The 27,785-nt window shown below is 45.9% G+C and overlaps 1 protein-coding gene across 2 annotated transcripts in view; it reads right to left on the bottom strand.

The window, feature by feature from the left end:
* The window catches only part of LOC106596458 (guanine nucleotide-binding protein G(olf) subunit alpha), a 129,776-nt gene that overhangs the window by 65,033 nt on the left and 36,958 nt on the right, over nt 1-27,785 (bottom strand). The window contains exons 1-4 of one of the 2 annotated variants that reach the window (XM_045714412.1): nt 23,158-24,684; nt 22,818-22,890; nt 19,965-20,019; nt 18,460-18,579 (exon numbers count right to left, since the gene is read on the bottom strand). In XM_045714412.1, coding sequence (XP_045570368.1) covers nt 18,460-18,579; nt 19,965-20,019; nt 22,818-22,890; nt 23,158-23,296 — 387 coding nt within the window. In that variant the 5' untranslated portion in view covers nt 23,297-24,684. Of the gene's footprint in view, nt 1-18,459; nt 18,580-19,964; nt 20,020-22,817; nt 22,891-23,157; nt 24,685-27,785 lie in introns of those variants that run through there. The other variant, XM_045714411.1, reaches the window with a different exon arrangement.

The raw sequence follows: 27,785 nt of genomic DNA, 5'->3' as shown, positions 1-27,785 counted from the left end.
AGCAGGACAACGACATAAAACACAAGGCCAAATCGAGTTGCTTACCAAGAAGACAGTGAGCAGTCGAGTTATAGTTTTGACTTAAAATCCACTTGAAAATCTACGGCAAGACTTGAAAACGGTTGTCAAGCAATGATCAACAAAGCACTTGAAAGAGCTTTAAGAATTTTGAAAAGTATAAAAAAAATATTTTAAAAAAAATATTTTAAAAAAATGGGCAAATGTTACACAATCCAGGTGTGGAAAGCTCTTAAGAGACTTACCCAAAAATGTGATTCTAACAATGTATTTTTAATTTTTATTACAAAAATGTTTGAATTTATTTTCACTTTGTCAAAGTATTTTTTGTTGATCATTGACAAAAAAAAAAAAAAGAGACAATTAAATCCATTTTAATCCCAATTTGTAAAACAACATGTGGGGGGGAAAAAAAGCAAGGGGTGTAAATACTTCCTGAAAGCCCTGTATGTGGGCCTCAATAAAAAGCTAATATGAGGAAGGAACTACATAGACGGCTGTTTTATAACTGTGTCATAACTAGGCCTGTCACAAATTTGATTTGGAGACGACTTAAAATATTAAGCAATTGACCGTAAAAAAAAAAAAAAAAAAACCCGCTATAAAGTGATTACGTCGCATACTCATATCATGGCCATTTTAACTTGCTAACATTCAATTAGTTTAAATATGATTTTGGATGAAACAAAAAAAAAAAAAAATCAATCAGCTGAGCTCTGGGGGAGGGGCGAGAGGAGCAGGGGACGAAGTGTGTAACCAGTTTGGGTGTGGCACAGAGGTAGACACAGAAAGTAGCCAAACCGACTCGCTCTAAGCTAGACAAACTTGTTGCTGCCATTGGTTATCTTGCTCAGCCCTAATTGATGTGCTCTCTGTCACCTGGAGCTGCATGGCAAATTGTCCAGGAACACAAGGAAAGCACAAAAAAAGGGCCCTTCCATCTCTGACGGGGCCAAAATGTATCTCTGTTATAGTATCCAGAGGACTGACTATTGTGACAGAATAATCGCTATATTATCCATGTCTGTTATCGGACATGTTCTCTGAGGAGAACTCTAATGCTATCTATATGGATGTGTGATCTCTGTGGTAACATGATCTCTGAGGAGAACTCTGATGCTATCTATACAGATGTGTGATCTCTGTGGTAACATGATCTCTGAGGATAACTCTGATGCTATCTATACGGATGTGTGATCTCTGTGGTAACATGATCTCTGAGGAGAACTCTGATGCTATCTATACGGATGTGTGATCTCTGTGGTAACATGATCTCTGAGGATAACTCTGATGCTATCTATACGGATGTGTGATCTCTGTGGTAACATGATCTCTGAGGAGAACTCTGATGCTATCTATACGGATGTGTGATCTCTGTGGTAACATGATCTCTGAGGAGAACTCTGATGCTATCTATACGGATGTGTGATCTCTGTGGTAACTTGTATCTGGACAGGGTGAACTCTAAATGACTACTCGAAAGAAAAAAGGGGTTCTGTCTTCTCTGGAATGATGTGTCATTGACAACGGCCCTCCACACAAGCCTTTAATGCTGTGACACCCTGTGGAGATTGGGCCTTGGGTGGTCAGTAAACTGTAAACTTGGTATCGTTTGATTGGGTTGAGAAGGTTTCTTCTTCTTCTTGTTGCAGTGTGCATAGCCGTATTAGGTGCATTACCGCCACCTACTGGACTGGAGTGTGATGAGACTACGGAGGTGTTCTAGAATGTTCCCTCTAGTCGACATGAATGAGGAAGTACAGCTACGTGTACAACTGTTTGTTTTCAGTAAATTGGAGAGGGTGAAACTTTAAAAAAAAAAATCACAGGGGTGCGATCATTGCCTCCAGAGTGGCGCAGCGGTCTAAGGCACAGCATCTCAGTGCTAGAGGCGTCACTGCAGACCCTGGTTCGATTCCGGTCTGTATCACAACCGGCCGTGATCGGGAGACCCATAGGGCGGCGCACACTTGGCACAGCGTCGTCTGTGTTAGGGGAGGCCGGGGGTTGGCCGTCAATGTAAATAAGAATTTGTTCTCAACTGACTTGCCCAGTTAAATAAAAAAAAGGTTAAATAAAAGACAAAACATTATTCTGAGCGTTTGCCTTTTGATGTTCATAAGCTTGACAGTGAAGGAGGACGTGATCTGTAGTTTCTGCTGCTGGATAGTTAGGACAACACAGGTTCATGTCCTATCTTTTGGTGAGAGTGACTGAGGCCATTTTGTCCAATTTGCAGACGGGTTCTTATGGTTTCTGATCGTCTTGAGAGTCCTTTGTGGTTATTGCTGATTCAAAACCGGTGGATGGAGTACAGATACCTTTCTTCCCCCTTCTGTCCATTTGTCTGTGATTTTGATTCTGATGAATTACTCATTACCTCACAGGTTAGTTTAATATACCTCTTCCAGGAGGCCCTCACAGCTTAGTTTAATATACCTCTACCAGGAGGCCCTCACAGGTTAGTTTAATATACCTCTACCAGGAGGCCCTCACAGGTTAGTTTAATATACCTCTTCCAGGAGGCCCTCACAGGTTAGTTTAATATACCTCTACCAGGAGGCCCTCACAGGTTAGTTTAATATATCTCCACCAGGAGGCCCTCACAGGTTAGTTTAATATACCTCCACCAGGAGGCCCACACAGGTTAGTTTAATATACACTACCGGTCAAAAGTTTTAGATCTCCTACTCATTCAAGGGTTTTTCTTTATTTTTTACTGTTTTCTACATTGTAGAATAATAGTGAAAACATCAAAACTATGAAATAACACATGGAATCATGGAGTAACCAAAAAAGTTATATTTGAGATTCTTCAAAGTAGCCACCCTTTGCCTTGATGACAGGTTCTTCAACACATTTTTGGTTACTACATGATTCCATATGTGTTATTTCAAAGTGTTGATGTCTTCACTATTATTCTACTATGTAGAAAATAGTAAAAATAAATAAAAACCCTTGGCTGAGTAGGTGTTCTAAAACTTTTGACCGGTAGTGTATTTCAAATTTTGACATTGGAACTATGGTATTAATGTTGACATGTATGGCTCCTTCATCTGGTTCCCAGACACCCCACGCCAGACGGGACCCAACCGAGGAACCCCCAACGCCAGACGGGACCCAACCGAGGAACCCCCAACGCCAGACGGGACCCAACCGAGGAACCCCCAACGCCAGACGGGACCCAACCGAGGAACCCCCAACGCCAGACGGGACCCAACCGAGGAACCCCCAACGCCAGACGGGACCCAACCGAGGAACCCCCAACGCCAGACGGGACCCAACCGAGGAACCCCCAACGCCAGACGGGACCCAACCGAGGAACCCCCAACGCCAGACGGGACCCAACCGAGGAACCCCCAACGCCAGACGGGACCCAACCGAGGAACCCCCACGCGAGATTACACCTTCGGACGTTATAAATGGAATGGAGATCTGTCTCTTATCCTGTCCTGTTCTGGGCCTCGTAGGCAATCTCTTTGTTCATGCTTTGTCTTCTAAGAAACCTTAGGATCTTAAAATGTCTAGAAGTATGCTTTGTAATAGTTGTTAATGTTTTTGTAACTTAAGCGTTATGCCTTGTATGTGAAATCATTCCTTTTACCAAGTCATTATATAATACCTGCTTTGATATTCGCTCCTCATGACCATCCCTTGATCTAAGTCAGCTAAACTCATAATACTTGATAGCACATGGTTTAACTGTAGTCTCTTGCTATTTATCTTATAGAGCCAGATAAATATTTTAAAATGGGCTGATTGCTTAGTCTCATTACGAGTCGCATCAGATGTATACACTCAGTGCATTCAGAAAGTATTCAGACACCTTCCCTTTTTCCAAATTGTGTTACTTTACAGTCTTATTCTAAAATTGATTAAAAAATATATATATATAATCCATCTACACACAATACCACATAATGACAAAGCAACATTTTTTGTAAATGTAAAAAAAAAATAAAACAGTAATACCTTATTTACATAAGTATTCAGACCCTTTGCTATGAGACTCAACATTGAGCTCAGGTGCATCCTGTTTCCATTGATCATCCTTGAGATGTTTCTACAACTTGATTGGAGTCCAGCTGTGGTAAACTCTATTGATTGGACATGATTTGGAAAGGTACACACCTGTCTATATAAGGTCCCACAGTTGACAGTGCATGTCAGAGCAAAAACCAAGCCATGAGGTCGAAGGAATTGTCTGTTGAGAGCCGAGACAGGATTGTGTCGAGGCACAGATCTGGGCAGGGTACCAAAAAATGTCTGAAGCATTGAAGGTCCCCAAGAACACAGTGGCCTGCCTCCATCATTCTTAAATGGAAGAAGTTTGGAACCACCAAGACTCTTGCTAGAGCTGGTCGCCCGGCCAAACTGTGCAATCGGGGGAGAAGGGCCTTGGTCAGGGAGGTGACTAAGAACCCAATGGTCACTCTGTCAGAGCTCCAGAGTTCCTCTGTGGAGATGGGAGAACCTTCCAGAAGGGCAATCATCTCTTCAGCACTCCACCAATCAGGCCATTATGGTCGTGACCAGACGGAAGCCACTCCTCAGTAAAAGGCACATGACAGCCTGCTTGGAGTTTGCCAAAAGTCACTTAAAGGACTCTCACACAATGAGAAACAAGATTCTCTGGTCTGATGAAACCAAGACTGAACTCTTTGGCCTGAATCCCAAGCTTCACTTCTGGAAGAATCCTGGCACCATCCCTACGGTGAAGCATGGTGGTGGCAGCATCATGTTGTGGGGATGTTTTTCAGCAGCAGGGACTGGGAGACTAGTCAGGATTGAGGGAAAGATGAATGGCACAAAGTACAGAGATCCTTGATGAAAACCTGTTCCAGAGCGCTCAGGACCTCAGACTGGGGCGAAGGTTCACCTTCCAACAGGACAAAGACCCTAAGCACACAGCCAAGACAACGCAGGAGTGGCTTCGGGACAAGTCTCTGAATGTCCTTGAGTGGCCCAGCCAAAGCCCGGACTTGAACCCGATCAAACATCTCTGGAGAGGCCTGAAAATAGCTGTGCAGCGACGTTCCCCATCCAACCTGACAGATCTTGAGAGAATATGCAGAGAAGAATGAGAGAAACTCCCCAAATACAGGTCTGACAAGCTTGTAGCGTCATACCCAAGACGACTCAAGGCCGTAATCACTACCGAAGGTTCTTCAACAAAGTACTGAGCAAAGGTGTCTGAATACTTATGTAAATGTAATATTTCAGTGTTACATTTTTTATAAATTTGCTAACATTTCTATAAACCGGTTTTGCTTTGTGATTCTGGGGTATTGTGTGTAGATTGATGAGGGGGGGGAACTATTGAATCACTTTTAGAACAAGGCTGTAATAAAATGTGGAAAAAGTGAAGGCGGTCTGAAAACTTTACAAATGCACTCATATTCTGTCTATCAAATATTACCCAGTACAGTAGTGCTCGTCTAGGCTGCATCAAAACCGTTGTAAAGAAGCTAGCTAGCTACAGTAGCCAGCGAAGTTAACATCTAGCATGCTAGATAATAGAGTCCATTTTGCTGCGCTCCTCGTCCTTGTCTACAACAACTCCCTTCATATGAAACAGCCTGTTGGTAGATCACTGTAGCCTCCTCATTTAGCCAACCTCCATTTAGCCAACCTCCATTTAGCCTACTCCATTCAGCCTACTTCATTCAGCCTACTTCATTCAGCCTACTTCATTCAGCCTCCTCATTTAGCCTCCTCATTTAGCCTCCTCATTTAGCCTCCTCATTTCCTATTTATTTATTTTTATTACATTTAGCATTGATTAGAAATCTCCCATTTCACTCGCTACAGATGGAGCCTCTGACTGTAGCACCGATGTGATTAACACCAATAGCAACCAGCTACACCTGTAAAACGTGTTTAGGCTACCAATAACAACCAGCTACACCTGTAAAACGTGTTTAGGCTACCAATAACAACCAGCTACACCTGTAAAACGTGTTGAGGCTACCAATAACAACCAGCTACACCTGTAAAACGTGTTGAGGCTACCAATAACAACCAGCTACACCTGTAAAACGTGTTGAGGCTACCAATAACAACCAGCTACACCTGTAAAACGTGTTGAGGCTACCAATAACAACCAGCTACACCTGTAAAACGTGTTTAGGCTACCAATAACAACCAGCTACACCTGTAAAACGTGTTGAGGCTACCAATAACAACCAGCTACACCTGTAAAACGTGTTGAGGCTACCAATAACAACCAGCTACACCTGTAAAGCGTGTTCAGGCTACCAATAACAACCAGCTACACCTGTAAAGCGTGTTTAGGCTACCAATAACAACCAGCTACACCTGTAAAACGTGTTGAGGCTACCAATAACAACCAGCTACACCTGTAAAACGTGTTGAGGCTACCAATAACAACCAGCTACACCTGTAAAACGTGTTTAGGCTACCAATAACAACCAGCTACACCTGTAAAACGTGTTGAGGCTACCAATAACAACCAGCTACACCTGTAAAACGTGTTTAGGCTACGGGTGCGTCTTTATGGGACACACTCATAAAAACTGTAATAAAAGTGTTTTTATAAACATGTTGAATAAAATGGTCTATCCTATGATGTAATGTAACATCGTGCCTTCAGAAAATATTCATACCCCTTAACTTATTCCACATTTTGTTGCGTTACAGCCTGAATTCAAGATGGTTGAAATATATATTTTTTTCTTCCCCTCACCCATCTTCACAAAATACTCCATAATGACAAAGTGAAACCTTTATCTTCTATCAAATTGAGCTCAGGTGAATCCAAATGATTGGAAACCACCTGTGGCCAAGTAAATCGTTTAGGACATGACTTAGAAAGAAACCAGGTCCCACAGTTGACAGTGCACGTCAGAATCAAAACTATACCATGGAGGTCCACAGAAACTGACGTAGATGGAACAACTCAGACTCTGCCAAGAGCTGGCTGTCTGACCAAACTGAACAACCAGGAAAGGAGGACCTCGGCCAGGGAGGTGACCAAGAACCCAATGATCACTGACATAACTACAGAGTTCCTTGGCTGAGATGGGAGAAGGACACTCTACCAATCTGTGCTTTATGGAGGGAGTGGCCAGACGGAAGCCACTCCTGAGGAAAAAAAAGGCACATGACAGCATGTCTGGAGTTTGCAAAAACTCAGCGCGTAAGACAAAAGATTCTGTGGTCTGATGAGACAAATTGAACTCTTGAGCCTGAATGAAAAGTGCTGTCTGGAGAAAACCAGGCACAGCTCAACACCATCCCTACCGTGAAGCCTGGTGGCGGCAGCATCATGCTATGGGGATGCTTTTCAGCAGCAGGTTCTGGGACACTAGTAAGGATAGAGGGGAACAACGAATGGAGACAAATACAGGCAAATCCTTGATGAGAATCTTTGCCCCAGTCTAACAGAACAATGACCCCCCAAGCAACACTGGAATGGCTTCAGAACTCGAATGTGAAAGTCATTGAGTGGCACAGCCAAACCCCAGACCTTTATTTAACCAGGCAAGTCAGTTAAAGAACACATTCTTATTTTCAATGACGGCCTAGGAACAGTGGGTTAACTGCCTTGTTCAGGGGGCAGAACGACAGATTTTTACCTTGTCAGCTTGGGGATGCAACCTTACGTTAACTAGCCCAACGCTCTAACCACCTGCTTTACGTTGCCAAGGTAAGTTGCTAGCTAGCATTAAACGTGTCTTATAAAAAACAATCAATCAATCATAATCACTAGTTAACTACACATGGTTGATGATATTACTAGTTTATCTAGCCTGTCCTGCTTTGCATATAATCATGTGGTGTGCATTCGCGAAAAAGGACCGTCTTTGCTCTGACGTGTACCTAACCATAAACATCAATGCCTTTCTTAAAATCAATACACAGAAGTATATATTTTTAAACCTGCATATTTAGCTAAAAGAAATCCAGGTTAGCAGGCAATATTAACCAGGTGAAATTGTGTCAGTTCTCTTGCGTTCGTTGCACGTAGAATCAGGGTATACAGAATCTGTCTCGTTGCGAACTAATTTGCCAGAATTTTCCAGAACTATGAAACAACATTGTAGGTTGTGCGATGTAACAGGAATATTTAGACTTATGGATGCCACCCGTTAGATAAAATACGGAACGGTTCCGTATGTCACTGAAAGGATAATGTTTTCGAGATGATAGTTTCCGGATTTGACCATATTAATGACCTAAGGTTTATTATATTATAGTTAAGTCTATGATTTGATATTTGATAGAGCAGTCTGACTGAGCGGTGGTAGGCAGCAGCAGGCTCGTAATAGTCAAAGGTATGTGGTTTAGAGAGAAATAGTCGCCGCGTCATAATTCCTGTAATAACTTGCGGCTGAACTTGAAAGGGGTTCCTTCGTTATTTTACCGTTCATGTCTTCCATAGAGAATGTCTTGATCTACTTCAAATAAGGTCTGTGTTTTGTGCTTAAACCGCCTCGGCGTTTTGATACCCGTGTAAATCTCACTTTCATAAATCCACTCTACAAAAAAAAATGCATCTTCGCTTATATTGATCAGAGTTATATCCTATGGATATCTACAGAGTTATAAAATTGGCAAGGTGGTGTAAGCCTTAACCAAAAACAGACCTTATTTTAAATTAATCAAAAAATATCCTATGGAATAAATGAAGGAACCGCTTTTCAGATTTTGCTAGAAGGTGTCATGGGAATTATGACTCGCACTTTGGTAGTCAATTCTTACCATGCCCATTATTAAAATAGGATTTCCTGCTTATAGAAATTACAGTTTTTGTTTTCAGCATTCATCACAGGTAACTTAAACTGTAATTTTATTATTCAAACAGTTGAGAGTATTTGTCTCCTAAGCAGAGTCTTCAGTGTCGTTGTCACTTCAGAGCTGTGTGTGTGTGTGTGTGTATGTATATGTATATATACATACATAACACACTCACACACGTATTTTAAAAAATCGGCCGATTAATCGGTATCGGCTTTTTGGTCCTCCAATAATCGGTATCGGCGTTAAAAAAAAAATCATAAAATCGGTCGACCTCTACTCAAAACTGTAAACAACGCCAAAAGGTGCTTCTACAAAGTATTGGCTCAGGGGTGTAAATACTTATGTAAATGAAATATTTATGCATTTCATTTTCAATAAATTTTGCAAACATTTCTAAAAAAACATGTTTTCACTTTGTTATTATGGGGTATTGTGTGTAGTAGATGGGTAAGAAACAAATATATTTAATACATTCTGAATTCAGACTAACAACAAAATCTGTAATAAGTCAAAGGCTGTGTATAGTTCAAAGTAGAGGGAACCTACATACTACTACTTCCTTCAACAGTTGCCCTACTTCAAGTCACAGTAGGGTTAAGATCTAACAGTTAACCCACTTTTGAAGCATTATAATCTTTCAGATGTAAAAAAGAAAAAAAAACCCACATAACACTCATCTATCTTCTAAAAAGGGGAAATCAAATCAACAAGCAAAAGCTAGATATACTGGAAGCCAGTATTGTGTTTGATTAAAGGTACGACAACATGACAAGTAACGAATGGCTAATTCAGCATTAAAAAGGTTGAGAATGATCTCATTCTGTGGATATGGACCCCACTGGTAACACTAAGGTTAGCGCTACAGTGAGGGGGGAAAAAAAGTATTTGATCCCCTGCTGATTTTGTACGTTTGCCCACTGATAAAGAAATGATCAGTCTATAATTTTAATGGGAGGTTTATTTGAACAGTTGAGAGACAGAATAACAACAACAAAAATCCAGAAAAACGCATGTCAGAAATGTTATAAATTGATTTGCATTTTAATGAGGGAAATAAGTATTTGACCCCCTCTCAATCAGAAAGATTTCTGGCTCCCAGGTGTCTTTTATACAGGTAACGAGCTGAGATTAGGAGCACACTTAAAGGGAGTGCTCCTAATCTCAGCTTGTTACCTGTATAAAAGACACCTGTCCACAGAAGCAATCAATCAATCAGATTCCAAACTCTCCACCATGGCCAAGACCAAAGAGCTCTCCAAGGATGTCAGGGACAAGATTATAGACCTACACAAGGCTGGAATGGGCTACAAGACCATCGCCAAGCAGCTTGGTGAGAAGGTGACAACAGTTGGTGCGATTATTTGCAAATGGAAAAAACACAAAAGAACTTCTGTGTATTGATTTTAAGAAAGGCATTGATGTTTATGGTTAGGTACACGTCGGAGCAAAGACAGTCCTTTTTCGCGAATACGCACCACATCGATTATATGCAAAGCAGGACAGGCTAGATAAACTAGTAATATCATCAACCATGTGTAGTTAACTAGTGTTTATGATTAGTTGATTGTTTTTTATAAGACACGTTTAATGCTAGCTAGCAACTTACCTTGGCTTCTTACTGCATTCACGTAACAGGCAGGCTTCTCGTGGAGTGCAATGTAAAGCAGGTGGTTGGAGCGTTGGGCTAGTTAACGTAAGGTTGCATCCCCAAGCTGACAAGGTAAAAATCTGTCGTTCTGCCCCTGAACAAGGCAGTTAACCCACCGTTCCTAGGCCGTCATTGAAAATAAGAATGTGTTCTTAACTGACTTGCCTAGTTAAATAAAAGGTCTAAAAAAAAAAAATTACAAAATAAATAAACAAAAATATACTAAAAAAAAGAAACAATTTAAAGAAAAATTATAACAAAAATTATTTAAAAAATAAAAACGACCAAATCCACGTAAAAAAAATATTGATTTCCGATTATGAAAACTTGAAATCGCCCCTAATTAATCAGCCATTCCAATTAATCGGTCGACCTCTAATATACATGCCCGTTTGAAGTTTGCCAATGAACATCTGAATGATTCAGAGGACAACTGGGTGAAAGTGTTGTGGTCAGATGAGACCAAAATGGAGCTCTTTGGCATCAACTCAACTCGCCGTGTTTGGAGGAGGAGGAATGCTGCCTATGACCCCAAGAACACCATCCCCACCGTAAACATGGAGGTGGAAACATTATGCTTTGGGGGTGTTTTTCTGCTAAGGGGACAGGACAACTTCTCCGCATCACGATGGACGGGGCCATGTACCGTCAAATCCTGGGTGAGAACCTCCTTCCCTCAGCCAGGGCATTGAAAATGGGTCGTGGATGGGTATTCCAGCATGACAATGACCCAAAACACACAGCCAAGGAGTGGCTCAAGAAGAAGCACATTAAGGTCCTGGAGTGGCCTAGCCAGTCTCCAGACCTTAATCCCATAGAAAATCTGTGGAGGAAGCTGAAGGTTCGAGTTGCCAAACGTCAGCCTCGAAACCTTAATGACTTGGAGAAGATCTGCAAAGAGGAGTGGGACAAAATCCCTCCTGAGATGTGTGCAAACCTGGTAGCCAACTACAAGAAACGTCTGACCTCTGTGATTGCCAACAAGGGTTTTGCCACCAAGTACTAAGTCATGTTTTGCAGAGGGGTCAAATACTTATTTCCCTCATTAAAATGCAAATCATTTTATAACATTTTTGACATGCGTTTTTCTGGATTATTTTGTTGTTATTCTGTCTCTCACTGTTCAAATAAACCTACCATTAAAATTATAGACTGATCATTTCTTTGTCAGTGGGCAAATGTACAAAATCAGCAGGGGATCAAATACTTTTTTCCCCCACTGTAAGTGATGTGGATGATGACAAACAGGGACATGTTGTTAAACTAGGACCTGGCCTGGTCTTTAACCCCACTGTACAGCCAGTAGCTCAGAGACCAGGGCCCCCCCAGGCAGACAGAGACCAGGGCCCCCCCAGGCAGACAGAGACCAGGGCCCCCCCAGGCAGACAGAGACCAGGGCCCCCCCAGGCAGACAGAGACCAGGGCCCCCCCAGGCAGACAGAGACCAGGGCCCCCCCAGGCAGACAGAGACCAGGGCCCCCCAGGCAGACAGAGACCAGGGCCCCCAGGCAGACAGAGACCAGGGCCCCCCCAGGCAGACAGAGACCAGGGCCCCCCAGGCAGACAGAGACCAGGGCCCCCCCAGGCAGACAGAGACCAGGGCCCCCCCAGGCAGACAGAGACCAGGGCCCCCCCAGGCAGACAGAGACCAGGGCCCCCCAGGCAGACAGAGACCAGGGCCCCCCCAGGCAGACAGAGACCGGGGCCCCCCCAGGCAGACAGAGACTAACATCATCACTAGGCTCTAATTGCTGGTGCATAGAGACTAGTAAGAGTGTGAGACTGTTTGAAACAGGGGATGTGGATTTACTGAGTGATATGCAAATTAACTCAAATTCTGAACGAATAACGCGACTATGAGGCTTGGCTCTAAATCGAGGCGGGAGAGTAGTTAACACAGCCACAAAGTCATAAACCCTGCCAATTTCTACAATTTCTCTTCTTAAAATCTGATTTTTAAAACTAACCCTAACCTTTGATTCTGAGTTCGGGCAAATAAAGTTTAAGCAAATTATTTCTAAGATGTGTACTTTTAGATTTTCTGAACTCACTTCCTTGTTTATAGAGCTTGTGCTGCTTAACGCTTTGAAATCCACAACGTGGGGGGTGGGGTTCTAAAGGGTACACTAGATGGTGATGGACAGAGATCAGCCAATTAAAAAAAAGCAGGCTGTGTTCGTCTCTCCTGCCATGGACTTCCATTCTGATGCGCTGTGAAAACCAGACGGTTTGACAGAGAGAAGACGACGACTGGTGGATGAGATTACACAGAGAGAGGACCAGTCACACACAGAGAGAGGACCACAACGCCACCCCACCACAACGCTGGTCCTCCCAGTGCCACCCCATCACAACGCTGGTCCTCCCAGTGCCACCCCACCACAACGCTGGTCCTCCCAGTGCCACCCCACCACAACGCTGGTCCTCCCAGTGCCACCCCACCACAACGCTGGTCCTCCCAGTGCCACCCCATCACAATGCTGGTCCTCCCAGTGCCACCCCATCACAACGCTGTAACTTAGACCTGTAGTACCCACTAGGGTGGCACAATTAAATCACATTTGTATTGAAATTGCAGACAGGCCCCGTTACCGTGCAGGCAGACAGGCCCCCGTTACCGTGCAGGCAGACAGGCCCCCGTTACCGTGCAGGCAGACAGGCCCCCGTTACCGTGCAGACAGACAGGCCCCCGTTACCGTGCAGACAGACAGGCCCCCGTTACCGTGCAGACAGACAGGCCCCCGTTACCGTGCAGACAGACAGGCCCCCGTTACCGTGCAGACAGACAGGCCCCCGTTACCGTGCAGACAGACAGGCCCCCGTTACCGTGCAGACAGACAGGCCCCCGTTACCGTGCAGACAGACAGGCCCCGTTACCGTGCAGACAGACAGGCCCCCGTTACCGTGCAGACAGACAGGCCCCCGTTACCGTGCAGACAGACAGGCCCCCGTTACCGTGCAGACAGACAGGCCCCCGTTACCGTGCAGACAGACAGGCCCCCGTTACCGTGCAGGCAGACAGGCCCCCGTTACCGTGCAGGCAGACAGGCCCCCGTTACCGTGCAGGCAGACAGGCCCCGTTACCGTGCAGGCAGACAGGCCCCCGTTACCGTGCAGGCAGACAGGCCCCCGTTACCGTGCAGGCAGACAGGCCCCGTTACCGTGCAGGCAGACAGGCCCCCGTTACCGTGCAGGCAGACAGGCCCCCGTTACCGTGCAGGCAGACAGGCCCCCGTTACCGTGCAGGCAGACAGGCCCCGTTACCGTGCAGGCAGACAGGCCCCCGTTACCGTGCAGACAGACAGGCCCCGTTACCGTGCAGGCAGACAGGCCCCGTTACCGTGCAGGCAGACAGGCCCCGTTACCGTGCAGGCAGACAGGGCCCCGTTACCGTGCAGACAGACAGGCCCCCGTTACCGTGCAGACAGACAGGCCCCGTTACCGTGCAGGCAGACAGGCCCCCGTTACGTGCAGGCAGACAGGCCCCGTTACCGTGCAGGCAGACAGGCCCCCGTTACCGTGCAGGCAGACAGGCCCCCGTTACCGTGCAGGCAGACAGGCCCCGTTACCGTGCAGGCAGACAGGCCCCCGTTACCGTGCAGACAGACAGGCCCCCGTTACCGTGCAGACAGACAGGCCCCCGTTACCGTGCAGACAGACAGGCCCCGTTACCGTGCAGACAGACAGGCCCCGTTACCGTGCAGACAGACAGGCCCCCGTTACCGTGCAGGCAGACAGGCCCCGTTACCGTGCAGGCAGACAGGCCCCGTTACCGTGCAGGCAGACAGGCCCCCGTTACCGTGCAGACAGACAGGCCCCCGTTACCGTGCAGACAGACAGGCCCCCGTTACCGTGCAGGCAGACAGGCCCCGTTACCGTGCAGGCAGACAGGCCCCGTTACCGTGCAGACAGACAGGCCCCGTTACCGTGCAGGCAGACAGGCCCCGTTACCGTGCAGGCAGACAGGCCCCGTTACCGTGCAGGCAGACAGGCCCCGTTACCGTGCAGGCAGACAGGCCCCCGTTACCATGCAGGCAGACAGGCCCCGTTACCATGCAGGCAGACAGGCCCCCGTTACCATGCAGACAGACAGGCCCCCGTTACCATGCAGACAGACAGGCCCCCGTTACCATGCAGACAGACAGGCCCCCGTTACCATGCAGACAGACAGGCCCCCGTTACCATGCAGACAGACAGGCCCCCGTTACCGTGCAGACAGACAGGCCCCGTTACCATGCAGGCAGACAGGCCCCGTTACCGTGCAGACAGACAGGCTATAATCGTGTATAGCTAGTCATGCTCCTCATGCTGTCATCACCATTCTTTAAAAAAAAGGAAAAAACATCTCAGAAGAAAGTCGTGGATTACAACGGGTGATATTAGGATGACATGACATCCAGTAAGCAAACAAGTGTCAACCTCATAAATCCAATCTGAACTTGTCTGGGACGATCTCTAGTAACTACTAGATTATAAACTAGGCCTGCAGCGTAATGATCCTCACCACCAGGAGACGGCTTCACTGTCTGCTACCCTGACAAGAATCAACTGAGAACCTTTTGATATATATATATATGTGTCTTAATACTGTATATCCGTGCCCCCAGCGTTTAAAACGGACATCTGCTACGGTCCAGTACATAAACATCTACAATTATCAGTCACCACACCGCAGCGACTGAAAGAGTACATCGATTTTCAAAGAAAGATGATTTCCAGAACGATGAAAAACACTGTCTGTGTATTTCCATTTGGCCTGTCATGTGACCGGACCTTAATCAGGACCCTGATCAAAACCAAGCAGAACACCGTGTCCCAAACGCCACCCTATTCCCTATATCTAGAGAACTACTTTTCTGTCTCAAGCCAAAAGCATTTAAAAAAAAAAAAAAAGTATTTTATTTAACTAGGCAAGTCAGTTAAGAACAAATTCTTATTTACAATGACAGCCTACCCCCCGCCCTATGGGGACTCCCAATCACGGCCGGTTGTGATACAGCCTGGAATCGAACCAGGGTCTGTAGTGACACCTCTAGCACTGAGATGCAGTGGTTTAGACCGCTGCGCCACTCGGGGAGTGGAATAGGATGCCATTCGGGAGACTGCAGCGAAATCTCATCCTCATGGTCCCAGATGGATAATATGGCCCAATCTGAGTACTGAGAGGGGACTGAGTCCCCAATGCACCTTATTCCCTACATGATGCACTACTTTTGACCAAGGCCCTCTGGGCCCTGGTCTAAAGTAGTGCACTATATAGGGAATAGGGTGCCATAGGGCTCTGGTCTAAAGTAGTGCACATATATAGGGAATAGGGTGCCATAGGGCTCTGGTCTAAAGTAGTGCACTATATAGGGAATAGGGTGGCATAGGGCTCTGGTCTAAAGTAGTGCACTATATAGGGAATAGGGTACCATAGGGCTCTGGTCTAAAGTAGTGCACTATATAGGGAATAGGGTACCATAGGGCTCTGGTCTAAAGTAGTGCACTATATATAGGGAATGGGGTGGCATAGGGCTCTGGTCTAAAGTAGTGCACTATATAGGGAATAGGGCTCTGGTCTAAAGTAGTGCACTATATATAGGGAATGGGGTGGCATAGGGCTCTGGTCTAAAGTAGTGCACTATATAGGGAATAGGGTACCATAGGGCTCTGGTCTAAAGTAGTGCACTATATATAGGGAATGGGGTGCCATAGGGCTCTGGTCTAAAGTAGTGCACTATATATAGGGAATGGGGTGGCATAGGGCTCTGGTCTAAAGTAGTGCACCATATAGGGAATAGGGTACCATAGGGCTCTGGTCTAAAGTAGTGCACTATATAGGGAATAGGGTACCATAGGGCTCTGGTCTAAAGTAGTGCACTATATAGGGAATAGGGTACCATAGGGCTCTGGTCTAAAGTAGTGCACTATATATAGGGAATGGGGTGGCATAGGGCTCTGGTCTAAAGTAGTGCACTATATAGGGAATAGGGTGGTATAGGGCTCTGGTCTAAAGTAGTGCACTATATATAGGGAATAGGGTGTCATAGGGCCCTGGTCTAAAGTAGTGCACTATATAGGGAATAGGGTGGCATAGGGCTCTGGTCTAAAGTAGTGCACTATATAGGGAATAGGGTGTCATAGGGCTCTGGTCTAAAGTAGTGCACTATATATAGGGAATGGGGTGGCATAGGGCTCTGGTCTAAAGTAGTGCACTATATATAGGGAATAGGGTGGCATAGGGCTCTGGTCTAAAGTAGTGCACTATATATAGGGAATGGGGTGGCATAGGGCTCTGGTCTAAAGTAGTGCACTATATATAGGGAATGGGGTGCCATAGGGCTCTGGTCTAAAGTAGTGCACTATATATAGGGAATGGGGTGGCATAGGGCTCTGGTCTAAAGTAGTGCACTATATATAGGGAATGGGGTGGCATAGGGCTCTGGTCTAAAGTAGTGCACTATATAGGGAATGGGGTGGCATAGGGCTCTGGTCTAAAGTAGTGCACTATATAGGGAATAGGGTACCATAGGCCTCTGGTCTAAAGTAGTGCACTATATAGGGAATAGGGTACCATAGGGCCCTGGTCTAAAGTAGTGCACTATATATAGGGAATGGGGTGGCATAGGGCTCTGGTCTAAAGTAGTGCACTATATATAGGGAATGGGGTGGCATAGGGCTCTGGTCTAAAGTAGTGCACTATATATAGGGAATGGGGTGGCATAGGCCTCTGGTCTAAAGTAGTGCACTATATATAGGGAATAGGGTGCCATAGGCCTCTGGTCTAAAGTAGTGCACTATATAGGGAATGGGGTGGCATAGGGCTCTGGTAAAAAGTAGTGCACTATATAGGGAATAGGGTACCATAGGGCTCTGGTCTAAAGTAGTGCACTATATATAGGGAATGGGGTGGCATAGGGCTCTGGTCTAAAGTAGTGCACTATATAGGGAATAGGGTACCATAGGGCTCTGGTCTAAAGTAGTGCACTATATAGGGAATAGGGTACCATAGGGCTCTGGTCTAAAGTAGTGCACTATATAGGGAATAGGGTGGCATAGGGCTCTGGTCTAAAGTAGTGCACTATATAGGGAATAGGGTGGCATAGGGCCCTGGTCTAAAGTAGTGCACTAATATAGGGAATAGGGTGGCATAGGGCTCTGGTCTAAAGTAGTGCACATATATAGGGAATGGGGTGGCATAGGGCTCTGGTCTAAAGTAGTGCACTATATAGGGAATAGGGTGGCATAGGGCTCTGGTCTAAAGTAGTGCACTATATAGGGAATAGGGTGCCATAGGGCTCTGGTCTAAAGTAGTGCACTATATATAGGGAATGGGGTGGCATAGGGCTCTGGTCTAAAGTAGTGCACTATATAGGGAATAGGGTACCATAGGGCTCTGGTCTAAAGTAGTGCACTATATAGGGAATAGGGTGCCATAGGGCTCTGGTCTAAAGTAGTGCACTATATAGGGAATGGGGTGGCATAGGGCTCTGGTCTAAAGTAGTGCACTATATAGGGAATAGGGTGGCATAGGGCTCTGGTCTAAAGTAGTTCTGCTGACAGGGAACTAACCTGGAGAGGAAACTCCATCACTAAACTGACAAAAGTTGAAATGTATCTGTCGATTAAGGAAGATACAAAAGTCAAACAACATTTCCAATCTTCCCTCACAGCCACACGGCAGGGGGAAATGAAGAGGAATGGAAAAGAGGAACTAAAAACATAAATGCAAAGTTGAACAAAATGGCATCCATTATAACAACTGCTGAACACCTACATTATACATGTCTCAAATCAATCCACTGTTGTTGACCACACCAAGCTCTCTCTCTCTCACACACACACACACACACACACACACACACATTATACATGTCTCAAATCAATCCACTGTTGTTGACCACACCAAGCTCTCTCTCACACACACACACACACACACACACACACACACATTATACATGTCTCAAATCAATCCACTGTTGTTGACCACACCAAGCTCTCTCTCACTCACACACACCTGAATGACAACCTAAAAACAGACATCTTACCTGTGTGTAGTCAAAATCCGAGAGAGGAGCTATGCTTTTGATGTACTCGATTCTGTACTGATCTTCGATGTTGGCTAGAGTGACTGGGGGCATCAAGGAGCTCATCGCTGACACGATCGTCTAGAAACAGGAGAAACACACCGCCGTTAAGATGGCTGTGAAATACAGGATAAATAACATCATAAGCTTAACTTTTTTTTTTTTTTAAATCAGGGAAATAGGATTGGGGTGTCCAATCTAACACAGGCTGCACCCTATTCCCTACGTAGGGCCCTGGGCTACTGTCAACTACACAAGGACTACTAGGCTGTCATCTGGCTCCATGCCGTTTGGTTTCTCCCGGCCACCTTTCGGTGATCGGCCCCCCCGTGGTTAAGAGCATTGGGCCAGTAACCGAAAAGGTCCCTGGTTTGAATCCCTGAGTCAACTAGGTGAAGCATCTGCCGATGTACCCTTGAGCAAGGGACTTATCCTGAATTGCTCCTGTAAGTTGCTCTGAATTAGAGCATCTGCTAAATGACAAAAAAATGTAAAAAATGTCCAAAGTACTGCACTATATAGTACAGGGAACAGGGCCCTGATCTAAAGTACTGCACTATACAGTACAGGGAACAGGGCCCTGATCTAAAGTACTGCACTATACAGTACAGGGAACAGGGCCCTGATCTAAAGTACTGCACTATACAGTACAGGGAACAGGGCCCTGATCTAAAGTACTGCACTATACAGTACAGGGAACAGGGCCCTGATCTAAAGTACTGCACTATACAGTACAGGGAACAGGGCCCTGATCTAAAGTACTGCACTATACAGTACAGGGAACAGGGCCCTGATCTAAAGTACTGCACTATACAGTACAGGGAACAGGGCCCTGATCTAAAGTACTGCACTATACAGTACAGGGAACAGGGCCCTGATCTAAAGTACTGCACTATACAGTACAGGGAACAGGGCCCTGATCTAAAGTACTGCACTATACAGTACAGGGAACAGGGCCCTGATCTAAAGTACTGCACTATACAGTACAGGGAACAGGGCCCTGATCTAAAGTACTGCACTATACAGTACAGGGAACAGGGCCCTGATCTAAAGTACTGCACTATACAGTACAGGGAACAGGGCCCTGATCTAAAGTACTGCACTATACAGTACAGGGAACAGGGCCCTGATCTAAAGTACTGCACTATACAGTACAGGGAACAGGGCCCTGATCTAAAGTACTGCACTATACAGTACAGGGAACAGGGCCCTGATCTAAAGTACTGCACTATACAGTACAGGGAACAGGGCCCTGATCTAAAGTACTGCACTATACAGTACAGGGAACAGGGCCCTGATCTAAAGTACTGCACTATATAGTACAGGGAACAGGGCCCTGATCTAAAGTACTGCACTATACAGTACAGGGAACAGGGTACCATTTGCGACGCAGACAGAGTAATCCAGTAACCCACTAGTTGAAGTAAAAAAACAGGAAAGACACAGATGAATAATATCCTACTCACCACTATCGCATCCTTCACGTTTTTCCGAATATCTTGTATTTTCTGTTTCTTTTCTCTGTGAAAAAGGGAGGACAGAATACAGGCGTGAGGAGACAGTAACCAACAAGATAACAACATCACAATAGTGCACGTCTAAGACCATCAACAACAACAAAAAGGTCACACGTCGAAGGTAGTGAGGTTCCACTCCAGTTCTAGGCCCTGATGTTAACACACTAGAGTTGGTACGGGTTCAGGCCAGACAGGCAGTAAGATATCTCTACCAGTACAAGATATCTCTACCAGTACAACCGTAGTCCTATGTAACTCACACAGGCAGTAAGATATCTCTACCAGTACAAGATATCTCTACCAGTATAACCGTAGTCCTATGTAACTCACACAGGCAGTAAGATATCTCTACCAGTACAAGATATCTCTACCAGTACAAGATATCTCTACCAGTATAACCGTAGTCCTATGTAACTCAGACAGGCAGTAAGATATCTCTACCAGTACAAGATATCTCTACCAGTACAAGATATCTCTACCAGTATAACCGTAGTCCTATGTAACTCAGACAGGCAGTAAGATATCTCTACCAGTACAAGATATCTCTACCAGTACAAGATATCTCTACCAGTATAACCGTAGTCCTATGTAACTCACACAGGCAGTAAGATATCTCTACCAGTACAAGATATCTCTACCAGTACAACCGTAGTCCTATGTAACTCACACAGGCAGTAAGATATCTCTACCAGTACAAGATATCTCTACCAGTACAACCGTAGTCCTATGTAACTCACACAGGCAGTAAGATATCTCTACCAGTACAAGATATCTCTACCAGTACAAGATATCTCTACCAGTATAACCGTAGTCCTATGTAACTCAGACAGGCAGTAAGATATCTCTACCAGTACAAGATATCTCTACCAGTACAAGATATCTCTACCAGTATAACCGTAGTCCTATGTAACTCAGACAGGCAGTAAGATATCTCTACCAGTACAAGATATCTCTACCAGTACAAGATATCTCTACCAGTATAACCGTAGTCCTATGTAACTCAGACAGGCAGTAAGATATCCCTACCAGTACGAGATATCTCTACCAGTATAACCGTAGTCCTATGTAACTCAGACAGGCAGTAAGATATCTCTACCAGTACAAGATATCTCTACCAGTACAAGATATCTCTACCAGTATAACCGTAGTCCTATGTAACTCAGACAGGCAGTAAGATATCTCTACCAGTACAAGATATCTCTACCAGTACAAGATATCTCTACCAGTATAACCGTAGTCCTATGTAACTCAGACAGGCAGTAAGATATCCCTACCAGTACAAGATATCTCTACCAGTATAACCGTAGTCCTATGTAACTCAGACAGGCAGTAAGATATCTCTACCAGTACAAGATATCTCTACCAGTACAAGATATCTCTACCAGTATAACCGTAGTCCTATGTAACTCAGACAGGCAGTAAGATATCTCTACCAGTACAAGATATCTCTACCAGTACAAGATATCTCTACCAGTATAACCGTAGTCCTATGTAACTCAGACAGGCAGTAAGATATCCCTACCAGTACAAGATATCTCTACCAGTATAACCGTAGTCCTATGTAACTCAGACAGGCAGTAAGATATCTTTACCAGTACAAGATATCTCTACCAGTACAACCGTAGGCCTATGTACCTCAGACAGGCAGTAAGATAAGCCTACGGTTGTACTGGTAGGGATATGTAACTCAGACAGGCAGTAAGATAACTCTACGGTTGTACTGGTAGGGATATGTAACTCAGACAGGCAGTAAGATAAGCCTACGGTTGTACTGGTAGGGATATGTAACTCAGACAGGCAGTAAGATAAGCCTACGGTTGTACTGGTAGGGATATGTAACTCAGACAGGCAGTAAGATAAGCCTACGGTTGTACTGGTAGGGATATGTAACTCAGACAGGCAGTAAGATAAGCCTACGGTTGTACTGGTAGGGATATGTAACTCAGACAGGCAGTAAGATAAGCCTACGGTTGTACTGGTAGGGATATGTACCTCAGACAGGCAGTAAGATAAGCCTACGGTTGTACTGGTAGGGATATGTAACTCAGACAGGCAGTAAGATAAGCCTACGGTTGTACTGGTAGGGATATGTAACTCAGACAGGCAGTAAGATAAGCCTACGGTTGTACTGGTAGGGATATGTAACTCAGACAGGCAGTAAGATAAGCCTACGGTTGTACTGGTAGGGATATGTACCTCAGACAGGCAGTAAGATAAGCCTACGGTTGTACTGGTAGGGATATGTAACTCAGACAGGCAGTAAGATAAGCCTACGGTTGTACTGGTAGGGATATGTAACTCAGACAGGCAGTAAGATAAGCCTACGGTTGTACTGGTAGGGATATGTAACTCAGACAGGCATAGAAGGCCTTGCAGCAAAATACATTATCCATAGGCCTCTCCTCAATAATAGTCAACATAGCTATGACAGACATAACAGTAAACAATGTAACTGCAGTAATAACAGGCAGATGTCATGTCTCACATGTAGAGAGAGAGAGAGAGAGAGAGAGAGAGAGAGAGAGAGAGAGAGAGACTCCTGGCTGTACAGTACATTTGAGTGTTGGTCACTGATAGGAGGGGGCCTAGGCTCTGCAGTGCCTGAGGAAAATCCATTCAGTTCTCTACAGCCTATTACAGCCTATTATCATATTGACAGTCTCACCCAAAGGCAGGGAGACCGTGAGTATAACCAAATATGTTATGAAATGGGTCTATATATATATATATATATATATATATATATCTGGGCCTATATGTCAAATGGAGATACAGTAGGGCCTGTAACAACAGTGTACTCACTCTGCGTTAAAACCATTGACGTGCAGAATCCTCATCTGCTTCACAATAGTACTTTTCCCGGACTCTCCAGCACCTTCGGGAATGAAACAAACAGGACTAAATGTTACAATATGTTTGCTGATAACCGAACGATAAAAAAAAAAGGGCAGTAATCTTGTTACCGTTCAAAATGAATAAGAATGTTGTCAAAACGAAGCAAATTGTAAGGCTTCGCTTCCATCAATACCACCTCCCTCCCTCCATGACATATAGCGAGAGATTTCAAATACGTAATGGGGTAATTTAATGAAGGATATTTTAGATCCCAGTGTTCGGGGCCAAGCCGTTTATATAACCTTACCCAATAATAACAGCCGGTGCGTCGCTTTATACGCTTGTCTTTCTTTTTGCAACTGTTTTTCGATTTTTTTATTCGCCTCTCGTTGTGCTTTTTCGTCGATGCGTTGATCTTCAGTCTTGCTGTTGCCCAAACAACCCATATCTTCCGTTAACTTACCTCGTCTATCGAAAATATTAAAATACACGAAGATGTTAGAATAATAAATGTTTTTTTTAAAACACAATGGTGTGCGACGGTTCTCCGCCGTCGGGAGGACTGTTCTTCCTCCCCGCTCCGGTTCCTTCTCAGCCCCGACCAACAGGACCTTCCTTCTGCATCCGACTCATCCAAAATTATTCTTCATTCAACCCCTAAACCCAAAAACATCAGCCCTCCAATCGTTGAAATAACAGAGAAGTGGAGAAAATCCGGAAGGTTTAGATTGAGTGGAAACAGGCCAAGTGTTTTCTGTGTCGTTCCTTCCCTGTTGTCAGTGTGTGTGTGTGGTGTTTTTAACTCAGCACTGCCTCTCTCTGTTGTACCAGGAAGTAGCCGTGCACCGAGCCACACCGAGCCACACCGACAACACCGGAGCACTGCTGGCTGGGCTCATTACAATCACATGTGTCACCCAAGACCTTCCCGCGGCTACTTGATCAGCCAGAAATAAAATGAAAAGCAACACAGGGGAGAGAGGATCCGTTTGGACCAGACCAGCCTGGCAGGAAGTTGGGGTTGTCCTGATCTCGGGTGTAGCTTGTCAACCCTACTATCACAGGGTAACACAGGCCTACACACACAGCTTATCAGTCACTTACACTACAGACCTCCTAAACACCTAAAATATATGATTACAAACAAATAACAAGTTACAACTGGACAAATACACGGTCTGAAAGCCCCCAAACAACTAAAGTAAAACCCAAACTAGGTGCAGCAACAACAAACAAAAATCATTTCTAGCCCTTCTGCTACCAACTCCTATCACTACATTACATTCACGGCTCAGTCTCTCTTCTGCTACCAACTCCTATCACTACATTACATTCACGGCTCAGTCTCTCTTCTGCTACCAACTCCTATCACTACATTACATTCACGGCTCAGTCTCTCTTCTGCTACCAACTCCTATCACTACATTACATTCACGGCTCAGTCTCTCTTCTGCTACCAACTCCTATCACTACATTACATTCACGGCTCAGTCTCTCTTCTGCTACCAACTCCTATCACTACATTACATTCACGGCTCAGTCTCTCTTCTGCTACCAACTCCTATCACTACATTACATTCACGGCTCAGTCTCTCTTCTGCTACCAACTCCTATCACTACATTACATTCACGGCTCAGTCTCTCTTCTGCTACCAACTCCTATCACTACATTACATTCACGGCTCAGTCTCTCTTCTGCTACCAACTCCTATCACTACATTACATTCACGGCTCAGTCTCTCTTCTGCTACCAACTCCTATCACTACATTACATTCACGGCTCAGTCTCTCTTCTGCTACCAACTCCTATCACTACATTACATTCACGGCTCAGTCTCTCGGTAGTCTGCCCGCCCCTCGGTAGTCCGCCCACTCGGTAGTCTGCCCGCCCCTCGGTAGTCCGCCCCTCGGTAGTCTGCCCGCCCCTCGGTAGTCTGCCCGCCCCCTCCTCGGTAGTCCGCCCGCCCCCTCGGTAGTCCGCCCGCCCCCTCGGTAGTCCGCCCGCCCCTCGGTAGTCCGCCCGCCCCCTCGGTAGTCCGCCCGCCCCCTCGGTAGTCCGCCCGCCCCTCGGTAGTCCGCCCGCCCCTCGGTAGTCCGCCCCTCGGTAGTCCACTCCTGCTGTCGTCACATTCTCCGTGGGTTTCTATTTATATTGTGCGCGTGTGCAACAGAGCCCCAACAGGGCCGGGGTATGGGTAACTAGGCTACTGCGCATGGTCACAGACCTTTACTGTCACGGTCTGATGGATGGTTTGTTTTTAGTAGGTTTCTATTTTAACATGTTTGTATTGTATCTCAGAATAAATAATACGTCCACCATATGTCATTTTTACTGTAGCAATGGATAATAGCAAATATCCGATAGCCAGGCAGACAGAAAATAATACAATAGAATAATACTAAAAACCTCTGCTTACATCCACCACCATTACTACATCCTCCGCCACCCTTACTACATCCACCACCATTACTACATCCTCCACCGCCATTACTACATCCTCCACCACCATTACTACATCCTCCGCCACCCTTACTACATCCTCCGCCACCCTTACTACATCCTCCGCCACCCTTACTACATCCTCCGCCACCATTACTACATCCTCCGCCACCATTACTACATCCTCCGCCGCCATTACTACATCCTCCACCGCCATTACTACATCCTCCACCACCATTACTACATCCTCCACCACCATTACTACATCCACCACCACCATTACTACATCCTCCACCACCATTACTACATCCTCCACCACCATTACTACATCCTCCACCACCATTACTACATCCTCCACCATTACTACATCCTCCACCACCATTACTACATCCTCCACCACCATTAATACATCCGCCACCCTTACTACATCCTCCGACACCATTACATCCGCCACCTTTACTACATCCGCCACCATTATTACATCCGCCACCATTACTAAATCCTCCACCACCATTACTACATCATCCGCCACCATTACTACATCCTCCACCATTACTACATCCACCACCATTACTACATCCTCCGCCACCATTACAGTACAACAAAAATTACTACATCCTCCGCCACCATTACTACATCCTCCGCCACCATTACTACATCCTCCGCCACCATTACTACATCCACCACCATTACTACATCCTCCACCACCATTACTACATCCTCCACCACCATTACTACATCCTCCACCATTACTACATCCTCCACCACCATTACTACATCCTCCACCACCATTAATACATCCGCCACCCTTACTACATCCTCCGACACCATTACATCCGCCACCTTTACTACATCCGCCACCATTATTACATCCGCCACCATTACTAAATCCTCCACCACCATTACTACATCATCCGCCACCATTACTACATCCTCCACCATTACTACATCCACCACCATTACTACATCCTCCGCCACCATTACAGTACAACAAAAATTACTACATCCTCCGCCACCATTACTACATCCTCCGCCACCATTACTACATCCACCACCATTACTACATCCTCCACCATTACTACATTTGGGCGGAGTCGTCCGGGTTTGGCCAGGGTGGGGTTAGGGTTTGACCAGGGTGGGGTGGGGTGGGGTTGGGCAATGGTGGGGTGGGTTTGGCCGGGGTAGGCCGTCATTGTAAATTAAAAATGTGTTCTTAACTGACTTGCCGAATTAAATAAATACAAATAGTGCCCCTTGAGTCTGTTTCCACTCAAGGTTTGTTCCTCAGTTTTCCCTACGTTCCCGATAGCCCTGCTGTTTGCTCTTCTCGGACGCTGGGTAACTAGGAAGCACTTTCTGACAACTGTTGTTGTAAAAACAGATAAAATATATATATACATTTTCACCAATTAATTCAATTGATTCAAGTATTGACATTTTCTATATATATATAGAGTGAATATTCATATAAAATTCAAATGTCTGTTATTCATTATATTTTCTAAACGCCTGTTCAGATTTTAAACTATGGAAGCACTCACTGACGACAATGAGAACAGACCACCACCCACCCACAGACCACCACCCACCCACAGACCACCCACAGACCACCACCCACCCATAGTCCACCAGCCACCCACAGACCACCACCCACCCAACCACCCACCCATAGTCCACCACCCACCCACAGACCACCACCCACCCACAGACCACCCACCCATAGACCACCCACAGACCACCACCCACCCACAGACCACCCACAGACCACCACCCACCCACAGACCACCCACAGACCACCACCCACCCACAGACCACCCACAGACCACCACCCACCCACAGACCACCACCCACCCACAGACCACCCACAGACCACCACCCACCCAACCACCCACCCATAGTCCACCACCCACCCACAGACCACCACCCACCCACAGACCACCCACCCATAGACCACCCACAGACCACCACCCACCCACAGACCACCACCCGCCCACACACCACCCACAGTCCACCGCTCACCCACCCATAGACCACCCACAGTCCACCACCCACCCATAGTCCACCAGCCACCCACAGTCCACCACCCACCCATAGTCCACCAGCCACCCATAGTCCACCAGCCACCCATAGACCACCCACAGACCACCCCCACCCACAGTCCACCAGCCACCCATAGACCACCCACAGACCACCCCCACCCACAGACCACCCACAGACCACCCACAGACCACCACCCACCCACAGTCCACCACCCACCCACAGACCACCACCCACCCACAGACCACCACCCACCCACAGACACCCACCCACCCATAGTCCACCAGCAACCCACAGACCACCCACAGACCACCACCCACCCACAGACCACCACCCACAAAGATCAAGAGGAGTGGAAACAGACAGGGTTGTCACTACTTAGCACAGTGACAACCCTGTCAGTGTCCACAACTCCTCTTGATCGTTGTGGCTGTGGTAAGTAGAGACAACCCTGTCAG

The sequence above is a fragment of the Salmo salar genome, chromosome ssa03 (assembly GCF_905237065.1).
Source record: "Salmo salar chromosome ssa03, Ssal_v3.1, whole genome shotgun sequence".
Taxonomy (NCBI): Eukaryota; Metazoa; Chordata; class Actinopteri; order Salmoniformes; family Salmonidae; genus Salmo; species Salmo salar.
This window is presented reverse-complemented; position numbering and strand designations above follow the sequence as displayed.